A 12546-nucleotide genomic window follows, 5' to 3' on the forward strand; every position below is an offset into this window, starting at 1 on the left:
CTTTGACTTTATTTTATAGTATTGTTTGTGTTAATTTTATTTTGTACAATTTTTTTTGTTAGTTTGTAATGATTTCAAAATCAATCATTGATCATTTTCCAATAATATTTTCATATATTTTAATTGGTATTAGTATTTTATTCTGTATTCTCGTAATTCTTTGACTTTATTCTTCAAGTATGTTTTTTTTTTTTTAGACATTGCAGGTGCACCTAATGTTATGTCCAGTGGTGTGTATCTAATTGTGCGTACCTGCTGGGCACAAGCAGCTGGTCGTGTCCAAAAGGCAGCGCAATCAGGAATTTCTGCAGCAGTTTCAAGTAGTGTATGGTGTGACTGGCAGGGAAACATTTGGTCTCTAGCATAAAATTTTCCACTGCTGAGCACTGAACTATTCCTCGGGGATGGACGGATGACGTAAGGGTCAATTTCTGCAAAGAAACGCCCAATAAGTGTGTGAGTGTCACTTTCAGATGACAACTCCTCATTAAAATGCACAAAGCATAGGATTCTTTTCCAAACATATCAGTTGAAAGCACAGCGTTAACTGAATCGCGACTCTGCTAACGAGAAAAGAATTTTGCAATGGGATTCTTGTTGGGACCGAAGCTTAATCTTGTATACGAACACCATGAAAAGTCGTTTTGTTTCTTTTTTGGGGAGTTAAAATGAAAAAAAAATACTTTGAGGAAAATTGTGTTTCAAAATAAGGTTAAGTTCCCCCCAAAATTTAATGAATACAAAGAGCGAAAACAGCAATAACAACAACAACGTTTGGAGAAAATGTTGTTGCCGATCGAAATAGGTGAAAATTATAATAGGTTAAAAAAAACAACTTAATTTTACATCTTGGTACAAGCTAGGATAAATTGTATTATTAAAACAACATTTTATCTTTTTGGGGGATTTAAAAAAAAAAAAAAAAAAAAGATTTGGAGGAAAATTGGGTTGCCATCTAAGGTTAATTAATAAAAATAAGCAGAAACGACTTCTTTTTTTGTTTCCCGTCTAGATTTTTTCATTACATGACTAAAACTGCACAAAATTGTGGAAAACCTGTGAGAGGACATTGCACAGCCACTGTGGATCGATGAAGTAAAGGTCCTGCAGTTGGAGGGTGGGATCGTCAAAGTGCAACAAGACCCCTGAACACACGCACAAAAAAATAAACAAACAAACAAAAAGCTCCAATGTGAATAGATTGACAATATTTTATCTTGACTACGGTTTTATTTTACAGTTTTTAATTCATATGCTCTACCTTGATCTGACCCGGGGATGGGCAAAGTGCATTTCTGTTCTTTGCTCCAGCCCACCAAGCATTTACATTATCAACTGTCCTGTAATGTGTGTTGCATTCATTTAGATGTTGCTTCATAAAATTGGTCAATTTAAATGTATTATTCATTTGACTTTATGTTTTAAATTAATTTATTTAATTAAATAATTGGTTGATTACTTTATTGTAAATAATATTTTTAAAAAATGTAAAAGAAAATTTTACATACATGAAATGTAAATGTATTCAATAATTGGTTGAATATTATTATGATATTTAATAATGTTTTTCATCATCTACAAATGAGGTAAAAATGTATTTAAAAAGTATTTTCCATTTGCTTTTACCGCTTATCCTCACTAGGGTCGCAGGCTGCTGGAGCCTATCCCAGCTATCTTCGGGGGGGAGATGGGGTACACCCTCAACCGGTCGCCAGCCAATCGCAGAAAAAGTATTTTCAAAATTAGTTTTATTTTTGTTTAATCATCAAATAATTGGTTGAGCAAATTAAATAATTGGTTGACTCATATACAGTCAATGTAACATTTTGCATAATTAATTCAAAATAATTACTTATAAATAATATAAATGTGAAAATGAATTATTTCATTACGAAACTGTATTATTTTACATATTTTACATACATCTTTTTTTGTCTTTTTTTTTTTACCTCACATAAACAATTGTTTTTTATTCATTCATCTAATTCAATAAACAATAACAAATATTGTAAAATACTCAGTTTGATATAAACTACATGTAACATTTTTGGGGGTCTTATATATAGTAATTGCTTTATCAAGTATAATTAAATTAATTATAAATAATACAACTAAAAAGACAATACATTTTTGTTTTACTATTGAAATTATCTATTTTACATATTTAAATGCCCATTTTAATTTGAATCACCTTCCGCAGGAAATGAGATAGCCCATCTGTCTGCTGTTACAAATCAAATGTGGCCCTTGAGTACAAACGTTTGCCCACCCCTGCTGCACCCACTTATTTGGTTGTGCCACAACCTACAGTTAGAAGGCACTAATTTGCCAATTATTAGCATCGTAATACTGACCGGCTTGGCTGAGGAAATGGATGGCATGGGGAAGCTCCGCCTCCTCCAATGGCAGCTGACTTTCCTGGATAAGCTCCAGCAGCTGGTGACGCATGAGAACAGGGAACTCCGTCGGAACCCTGGTCCTCTCCTGGAGAAGCTTGCGCTCCAGCTCCACATAGCTGTCGGGAACCAGCTGGCCCATCACGGGCTGACCTTGGATCTGCCGGACGGAAGGAGAGGGGTTAGGAGGTGAGGAAAGCGGATTCGAATGGAATGACGCCGACGTCGAGACACCTTGAATTCTGTGGCCTCCTTGGCAATGGCTTTGCGCAGCCGCACGACAGCGTCCGAGTCCTCGTAGGCCGACATCGTGAAGTACTCTTGGATGGTTGGGAAGCCCTGGTGGCTGAGCAGCTCCTCGCGGATCTTGGTGAAGCAGGTCTGGAACGCCGTGTCGTCGCTCACATCCAGGTGAGTTCCCACCAGGATGACCGGAGAGAGCGGAGCCACGGCCTTCAAGAGGATGAAAGACATTTGAGCTACTACTATTTCAATATACTGGGTTAGGTTCGGTTGCTTTTTTGGTTGGGATTAACGTTATGGTTTAGGGTTCAGTTTGGGATTGGTGTTAGGTTTATTTACGCACACGCACACACACACGCACGCACACAAACACACGTACACACGCACACACACACACTAAACACTCACATCAAGGTTTGAGGTTAGTGGGCTAGGTTAAGATTGGGTTAGTAGTAAAATAGGTTTCAGTTAGGATTGAGTGAGATTACATTACGTTAGGCTGTGTTTACACTATGTTCCTGTGGTGCGCCGGGGATTTTGGCAATTTTCAGGGTCGATCACGGCATCCATGACACGCCGTGGGGGGACAGGGGTGCTACGTTTCGGTCTAGGGGTTTACTACCTATCATGTTCTGCCAGAGATCCTCATGTTTGTCACGTTGTGTCAAGGCGTTCTACGGATCAAACGCGGATGCCAAGCAGGTTTGTAGCACCACTGCTCCAGACTTGGCAGCAGGGCACGGGGGTGAGGCGAGGGTACATGTAAACTGCCACTCAATATACAGTATGTTTAATAATATTAGTTTCCTGTCAGCACCTAATTCACTAATCTTTTGTACAAGAGAGTCTGTTATTCACATGCAGATTACAGTGTGTAAGCATAGCCATAAATGTATCTCTCTCTCTCTCTCGTCTTGGCTTCAGAAGAGTTGTGGCGGCAAGTGTGAGATGCTTCCTGTCACACTACGGACCGCGTCCAAGTTATGTTACGCCCTATTACGTACTGTCAGGCATAGTTGCATGCACCTCGTTTTACTAGGGTTTCACACTCGCACTATCCCATTTTGCCCGTAATGGCATGAAAAGGGGCTGCTGTGGCCGCCGTGAACATAATGTAAATGTAGCATTAGAATTAGGTTTAGAGCTGAAATTAGGGCTAGGTCAGGGTTAGCATTCGTGTTGGGGTTAAGGTTAGGTTATTTTATAGCTAATGGGTACAGGTTAGGTTTAGGGGGTCGTAGGTTTGGGTTGGGATTTGTGTTGGGGGTGAGGTTAGGTTTTATGGTTAAGATTTGTCTTAGGGTTAGTGGGCTAAATTGGGTCTAGGATTTGAGGTTAAGGGTTAGAACTGAAATCAGGGTTAGGTTAGGGTTGGCGTTCTTTTTGGGGGTTAGGTTCGATTAGGGTTAGTGGGTTATGGTTGGAGTTAGCGTTTTGTATTTCGGTTAGGTGAAGATTAGTGGGCTGGGGCTGGAGTTAGCATTTGGATTGAGGTAAGGTTAGGGTCAGCGGGTATGTTTTGTATCAAAACTGTAATTAGGGTTACAGCTGGCATTCATGTTGGTGTTAAGAGTTAAGTTAGTAGGTTATGAGTTAGTGGTTTTACTTTATTCTAGCTACCTTGATATTGAAGAGCCAGGGCTTGAGCGCATCCAGCTGCTGAGCTCCTCTGCTCATGTCGTGCACCACCAGGTAGAGAGCTCTGGAGGACAGGAAGTGAGGCTGCGAGCCGCACAGCTCATCGCCACCTAAGGGTGGCGCAGTCATCAAACCAAAATGCCTGTTGACCAGTGGCCTTTCATCAGTGGCTTGCTGTGCATTTAATACCTGGGCCTTTATTAGGGATTTACCGGTAATCCGTCTCCTAATACCACCGCTATCACGTCACAATTATTGAAAGCGTCGATCCTATACAAAAATGCAATAAAACAGGTGGCAACTGTGCCAGTACATCGATATGTACATACAATATTCATCTAATAACATGACAAAAGTGAAAAAAATGTCAGCAAAATACAGAGAAATAAAACCAGACATGCTGATCGTGTATTCATTTGTGCAGATCGCTACAGACATGTTTTTCTAAAAGAAGTTGGCTGTGACACGTTTTGATCTGACCAACCAATCAGAGGATGGAAAAATGCTTAATACAGTCCAATTGCTAATAGAGTGGTACCGCCACTTACCTGTGACCTGACTGACCAGTTTTTCGAGATTAGAGCCGTAGCTCATCCGATTTTTTTTGTCTTGAGTTGTGAGGTACAAAATTTGAGGTACAAGTGCTAACTATGGCGGCAGGGAATTTCAAAAGCAGTAGTTTGGCAGATTGTGAACAATTCTCACTTCAAGTTGTCTATTGCGACTCGCAGTTGAAATTAAAATTAGCAGTTTTTAAAGAACTTGTATTTAAACGAGCAGTAGCAATACATGCAGACAGAGAATTCTTTATCTTCTGTGAAATACAGTCTCTCTTCTAATCTAATCTACCTGTACACAGTCAGGATGGCCAAGCGGTCTAAGGCGCTGCGTTCAGGTCGCAGTGGGTTCGAATCCCACTTCTGACACAATGATTTTGGGGCAGCCGTGGCCCAATGCTTAAGGTCATCGCCTGCCACCGTGGGGGACCTAGGTTCAAGACCCCGACTGGACCATCCGCCAACATCCCCCGGACTCACGACTGTGGTGTCCTTGAGCAAGACACTGATACCCCGAAATGATCCCCGGGCGCTTCAGCTGCCCCCTGCTCCAGTGTGCTCCACTAACATGTGTATGTGTTCACTGTGATGGGTTAAATGCAGAGAACAAATTTCGTGTGCATGTTCATGACAATAAAAGGTGATTCTTCTTCTTCTATATCTGTATGTGTTATAGTGCCCTCAGCTGGCCAAGGCATAAACATCAGAATGAGCAGCACAATGCCCATTGAATTATCATGATACACAAACTGTTTGATTCTTTCAGTCTATTAAATTATGTACTGTATGTTTTTAAAATGCACATTACTTTAGAGTGCAATTTATTTGTAATTAAAAACACTGTACGTGTTTTTAGAGGCGCTGAAACAGATTCATGGTATTTGTATTCATTTTAATGGGGAAAGATTAATTGAGTTACGAGCGTGGTCACAGGATGAAGTACTTGTAAGTGAAGGAACCACTATATACTAAAGTTACATCGTCCGACACTGCTAATTCTGACGGCACTGGTCAGATCAAATTGACATGGCAACACATAGGAGGCTGAATTTTGATGGGACCAAAAAACCTAACATCCACCACACACACTTACTGGAAGCAACGCAGCCAAGAGAAACGCTACGGAATGAAGCCAAGAGACTCTTGGGAATAAATTACGTAATACGATTTCATGGAACAAATACTACAATTTGGGTTATAAAAATAGCTCAGTGCTTCTGATAGTGTTTGGGCCAGCAGAAAAAGCCTCGCAGGCCCTGACCGGCCACCACGACACTAGACCCACCTGAGAAGTCCCAGACGTTCAGCACCATCTTCTTCTTGTCCCGCTCCCTGATGGTCCAGTCGCGTACGTCCACAATGGCACCAGCCATCCGCCTGGAAGAGGCCTGTTGCGAAAGCTTGATCTTCATCAGCTTCTGGACAAGGCTGCTCTTTCCGCTGCCGGCGTTCCCCACCACAATGAGCTTCATTCGGTAGTATGGAACGGCTTTCTTCAGACGCTGCTGCAGAAACCTGGACCAAGAGGAAGAACATCTTTAAATTCAGATTTCTTTCCATCTTTCACTTGTAATGGGACCCACATATACAGGTATCCCCCACGAATTGTAAAAACCGCAATTGATGCACCCCTAAAAAAGGATTACACATGTAGTTGCCCTTAGATGCCACAGGATGGCACTAAAGCAATACTTTTCTATTAGACAGAGGCTTTAGCGCCACCTTGTGGCATCGTAAGATGCTTCAGAAAGAGCACAAGAACAGTTTATAGACGCGTTTTTCACCAAATAATTGTAAAGGACGGCGGCACGGTGAGCAATTGGTTAGCACATCTGCCTCACAATTCTGAGACCCGGGTTCAAATCCGGCCTCGCCTGTGTGGAGTTTGGATATTCTCCCCGCGCCTGCGTGGGTTTTCTCTGGGTACTCTGGTTTCCTCCCACGTCCCAAAAACATGCATCGCCTCTCACACGAAGATAGCTGGGATGGGCTCCAGCACGCCTGTGACCCAAGTGAGGATAAGCGGTATGGAAAATGGATGGATAGATAATTGTAGAGGATTGGTAAAAAAAAAAAAAAAAACCTGTAAATAGGTGAATTTGTGCGTATCAAATTGTGAATACCTATGTGAAGAAACACTATGTGCAAGAAATCAAAAAATCAAAATCAAACAGGAATTAAACAGGCAAAAAAGGCAGGAAGAGATCCAGGGTTTACAGTTTAGAAAATAAAACCTAAAAAAAAAAATCTGTCATTAAAAAGACAAGACATCAAAATGAAAAAAATATCCAAAAACATTGAAAGTACACTTAAAACCCTAAAACAATATATACAAAATAAAATGTAACAAGAATTAAAAGTGTAATAAATAATAAACAAAAACTAATATAATATTTATAAATGTAAAACAAAAATACAAAATCTGAACAAATGATCAAAAAAGATTAATAAACATCCATCCATCCATTTTCTGTATCGCTTATCCTCACTAGGGTCGAGGGTGTGCTGGAGCCAATCCCAGCTATCTTCGGGTGAGAGGCAGGGTATACCCTGAACTGGTCGCCAGCCAATTGCAGGGCACAAATAAACAAACAACCATTGACACTCACATTCACACCTACGGGCAATTTAGAGTCTTCAATCAACCTACCACGCTTGTTTTTGGGATGTGGGAGGAAACCGGAGTACCCGGAGAAAACCCACACAGGTACGGGGAGAAACTGCCCACAGGCGGGGCCAGGATTTGAACCCCGGTCCTAAGAACTGTGAGGCAGATATGCAAACCAGTTGGTCACCGTGCCGCCTAATAATAAACAAAAAAGAAAAATAATGAATTAAAAAACAAAATAAAATATATACTGTATATTGAATGAACCAGAATGCATAATTTTATGAAAAAATAGACAAAGAAATAAAATTGTATATATACATGTTACATAAAAGGTAAACATAAAACATACAAAATAATACTACTACTTGGATGGGTTGGGTCTGGAAGAAGAGCCCCTGAAAATGTCACTTTTCACTCCCTTTCCAAATACTTGAGTCTACAGTATATGCGAGCATAGCTCCTACCTGACAATGTCTTTGGTCTTGCTTCCGATCAGTTTGAGGTCCAGCTGGAGTCGTAGTCCGTCCAACGGGAGGTCCCACAGTCGGCTCAGCCTGCCCATCTCATCGGGGAAGGAGCGCAGGCCGGCATTGCGACTCATGTCCAGGGAAGTGAGACCCTCCAGCAGACCGACCTGCGGCGGAATCTGACATCCCGATGTACATGACATCATCATTTTTAGATCTTTTAGTTCTGCTGCTACAGCTGTCCAATGTCCACCTCACCTCAGTGAGCTTGTTGTTGCTCAAGTGTAGCTTCTCCAGTCGGGTCCACTTGTGGACGGGCCCACTTAAATCCAGAGTGGTGATGATGTTGTGGCTGAACATCAGCTCGCGCAGGTTACTGGACGCCCACGAGGCCGGGCCCGGCAACACAGCGATGCGATTGGTCCTCATGTCCACCGATCTCAAGCTGTGGAAAAAAAGCATGACAATAATTATTTCACAACAGGGAATAAAATATTTGCAGCATATTCGTACTCTTTGACCTAAAATATAATAATAATAATGATTAAAAAAGACAAATACATAAATGAAATAAAACAGTAAATTAAAAAGATAAAAATAAAGACAATGTAAATTAAATAATTATCACAAAATAAAAAAATGTGAATTAAATAAAAACAAATAAAACTAGGAGAAATAAACAAATAATTAAAACAAACAAATATATAAAAGAATAGAATTAAGTAACAATAAAAACAATTTTTTTTATTTTCAATCTGGAATGGATATTGTAGTCCCAACATTTTGAAGGTAAAATGAAATGAAAAATTAAACGTTAAACATGAAAAAATGTCACTGAAAATTGTAAAACAAATCAAATAAAATGCTCCTGCACATTCAGCTCACCTTGGTGAGAATGTATTTAATCATTTTAAATCCAAAATAAAAGTCAAAACAAACAGAAAATACTGTACATATAATTATTTTAAACTGCATTTTTTATTTAAAAAATAAAATTACAATAGCATTTTAGATAAACATAAAAAAATAATCCACTTATTGTAACTTATCTTTTTAATGTAAAAAATAAGTAAATATTTAAAATAATGTTGAACATTGCCCTCACCTTGGTGAGCTTGCAATATTTTAATAAATTAAAAATTCAATTTAATTCAAAATAATTTACACAAATGTAAAAATAAAACACTATACATAATATTTTCAACTTATTTTTTACTTATTTTAAATAAAATAGGTAAAAATAATAAGGAATGAAAACATAATTCAAATAAATTAAACATCAACATCCACCTAACCTCAGTTTGCATAAAAAATAAATACATTTAAAAACAAAATAAGATAACATTTTCCTTTGTACCCGTATGGCCTGTACGTTTGCGCCTACTTGCATAAATGACCTTAAACAGGATTAAAGAGGAAAAACTTGCAAAGGAAAATACTAATGAATAAAATATTTACAGTACATTCACACTCACTTAGGTAGACAGAGTATGGCATCAGACACGGCAGTAAAATTGTTGTTGGCAAGTTTCAGGGTGGTGAGCTTTGACGGCAGCTGTGCCAGGAAACCTGGAGGCGATAACTAGTTCCGTAAAAGACAGAAGAGCAGTACCTAATGTTGTGTTTTCACATCCAGTCTCTCACCTATTTTGTTGGAGGAGGCATTGAAGACCTCCAGCTTTGGGCAGCCCATCAGGAAGTTGGGAAAGATGTCCGTCATGTCATTCTTGCTTACATCCAGCAGTTTGATCTCGGGGAGGTGTGGCGGGGGTGTGCAGAGCTCGGCCACGCTGTTCCTGAAGATCGCAGCAAAGAGTCAACATCGTTCTGCCATCAGAGAGGTGTGTCAGCACATAACACTCTGGAGGGTCCTACCCTTCCATGAGCAGCTCCTCCAGGTGCTCGGTGGCGCGGCCCAGCTGGCGTGGGAAGGCGGTCAGCTTGTTGAAGGACAAGTTGAGCTGCCGCAGTGACAGACAGGCGGCTGACGTGTTTAAGGCGAGGTGCGGGCCGATGCAGTTGCGCGACACATTGAGAGTCGCAAGCGCTGGCAGCGCCAGGAGCTGTGCTGGAAGGGACTGAAGTTGGTTGCCCTGCAGGTCCAGTTGGGTAAGGCTGCTTAAACTCTGCACCAAAGACACAGGACGTTTGATCAAGATCTTAAGTTGTAGAGCTGAATTGTTGAGAGTTTGTATTTTATGGCAAGTCATCTAACTGCGTCGACATCCCCCACCCATGTACAAAGACAACAACTCAAATGTAGTTTAGCGTCATCCATCTGTCTATTTTATGACGTTCAAATTTAGTAGCAATTGGATAAAAATCTCTAGGAGTCATTTGTCTTTGAAGCACCTCCTGGAAATGGCCAAAATGAGCCTAAAATGGCTGCTTCAAATCAAAATAGGCAGACTTCCTGTGTGTTTTCGGGCATTGCTTTTTGAGACTTTCATGTGGGTTTACTCATGATACAGAAGCCTACTAAATTGCCTTTTGCTAAGCTTTGGGGGCAAATTTTTTATTTTATTTTTTTTTATTTACAAATTCTCGGGTGCACTACTGAACCAATGACGAGTCATCAAATTTCACTGCCATGCTCCGCCCACTCAAAAAGACAAAAATCCAAATTTAGAGTTACCCATATGTCACGTATAATTTTCGGACAAAAATCTCTAGGAAAAGTTCCGTTTTGAAGGACTCCTGGAAAATTTCGCTCAACTGGCTGCTTCAAACCAAAATGGCAGACTTCCTGGTAATTTTCGAGCATGGCTTCCTGAGACTTTATTGTGAGTCTACTCATGATAGTTGACACATGTCTACCGACCACAGTTCATGTTGCTAAGTAAAAATAGCTTTGGTGGTTGAAACTTCCTCAAATTTTTGAGTCGTGTACCCAGAACAGATATCAAAGTCACCAAACTTTGCCGCCAAAATTTGACAAAAACTCAAATATTTCACAACGTTGCCCGTCTGTCTAGTATAGGTAGCTCTAATTTTGTCCAAATTTTATTGTGGTGTGGTTTGTCTTTGAAGGACTCCTAGAAATGATCTTAGCAGCTTGAGCACTGAGTCTTATTGGCACCTGACAGAGCGCAGGAGGGAACTCCAGCAGGACGTTGTGGCTCAGGTCGAGTCTCAGGAGGTGAGCCAGCTGCTGCTGAACTGGCCCATGGTCCATCAGGCACGACACGCAGTCCAGCTCATTCCCCGACAAGTCCAGCAAGCGGATCCTACTCTCCTTCTCCTTAGGAAGTGCCGACGAGCTCTCCAGAGACCCCAACGCTGGAAATTAAAATATCCTATTCAAATAGCGTTTTGAAACCATGCATGCATTGGTGACTAGTTGATGAAACATCTGTACAAATACTTTTTTGGTGTCTTCCATATCGTCTGTGTGCTTGCTCATGGTGTTCGCTGTCTATTGGACAACTCTGGGGGGGTGAAAAAAAAAAAGTTTAACATTGTCAGAATGTTAAACTATGAAGAAAAATTATGCAGGGAGTTATACTCCAGATCCACCCACGATGAAAATCTGCTAGTTTGAGAACTCATATAAAAATCTGTTTTTTAAAATACAATTTAAACCTTACAATACCACTCCCACAGACTTTAAACACATTTGACCCATCTTTTTAACACAATGAAAACAATTCTGAGTATAAAAATGCATTGAAAATATATATGTAATAATAATGGAATGAAAAATAAAAACATTTTGTATAGCTTAAGCCTTAAAATACCCATATCGCATGCAGTACTCACATTAAAAAGTTATCCAAACACGGTTTTTTAAACACATTGCAAACATATTTCCACACAATAAAAATTGTACAAAAAGTACAATACATTTTATTATTAACTCAGTCACTGCCAGTCGTTTTCAAAGTAGATTTCCCGATATTGCCAGTCGTTAAAGAGCAGTTTGACTGATCTTTCAAGACCCATATAATATTCTGTGACAATGTAAGCAACAAACCTACCAAAGGAAAAGCGCAGACTCTCTTCTTACAACAGAAAAAAAGTTGGTTTCTAGCTTTTTCTGTTCTTTAGTAATCAGTAGTAGAACATGGGTTGGTTTCACCAAAAACACTGCTTGATGATCAGAAAGCAGAGAAAATGGGATTTTTATAAAAAGAAACATGTCAAGCAGACCAGTGACTTTGACACTAACATTATTTTTGCTTTTTTGACACCTCAAACTATAAAGCAACAAAAACAAGACTGAAAAACGGCTTTTGATGCCAAAATAGATAAGAATAGATTTACAGATATACATCTATGGAATGCGCCGTGAGCGACGCTAACTCACCGCATGGCTCAAGTTGAAGATCAGTGGCTTTTTTGCAGTGTTTGTCATTTACTTCAGACAGTGCATCATCTTTTCTCACTGTCGCAACACATACTTTTTACTACCTCCCGTGACGCATACTGTTTATATATACATATAGATATATATACTCTGTTCGAGTGTCAGATGGCTAAACTTGTCCAACTTCGAAACTGCTGGCATTTCTCTCCCTCATAATCAACGAGACAAGCCGAGATTCATCGCCTAATCTTTATTTTCTACTCAAAAGCTGTGCTGATCTCATATCCAAAGCGATGCAATCCTTCCACCTACAGGGATCTGTTAGTCA

At 40.0% G+C, this 12546-nt stretch overlaps 1 protein-coding gene across 6 annotated transcripts in view; it reads right to left on the reverse strand.

Moving 5' to 3' along the window:
- The window catches only part of lrrk2 (leucine-rich repeat kinase 2), a 53318-nt gene that overhangs the window by 20849 nt on the left and 19923 nt on the right, over nt 1–12546 (reverse strand). For all 6 annotated transcript variants that reach the window (XR_009788620.1, XR_009788621.1, XM_061773963.1 and 3 more), the window contains exons 21-33: nt 11277–11340; nt 10992–11191; nt 9788–10038; nt 9557–9708; nt 9388–9481; nt 8171–8357; nt 7910–8091; nt 6120–6349; nt 4260–4387; nt 2631–2849; nt 2355–2556; nt 1057–1145; nt 253–431 (exon numbers count right to left, since the gene is read on the reverse strand). Coding sequence is in view for 4 of the 6 variants with exons in the window: in XM_061773963.1 (XP_061629947.1) it covers nt 253–431; nt 1057–1145; nt 2355–2556; nt 2631–2849; nt 4260–4387; nt 6120–6349; nt 7910–8091; nt 8171–8357; nt 9388–9481; nt 9557–9708; nt 9788–10038; nt 10992–11191; nt 11277–11340 (2177 nt within the window). In the remaining 2 variants the exon portion in view is untranslated. The remainder of the gene's footprint in view (nt 1–252; nt 432–1056; nt 1146–2354; nt 2557–2630; nt 2850–4259; nt 4388–6119; nt 6350–7909; nt 8092–8170; nt 8358–9387; nt 9482–9556; nt 9709–9787; nt 10039–10991; nt 11192–11276; nt 11341–12546) is intronic.

This window comes from Phyllopteryx taeniolatus, chromosome 5 (genome assembly GCF_024500385.1).
Source record: "Phyllopteryx taeniolatus isolate TA_2022b chromosome 5, UOR_Ptae_1.2, whole genome shotgun sequence".
NCBI lineage: Eukaryota > Metazoa > Chordata > Actinopteri > Syngnathiformes > Syngnathidae > Phyllopteryx > Phyllopteryx taeniolatus.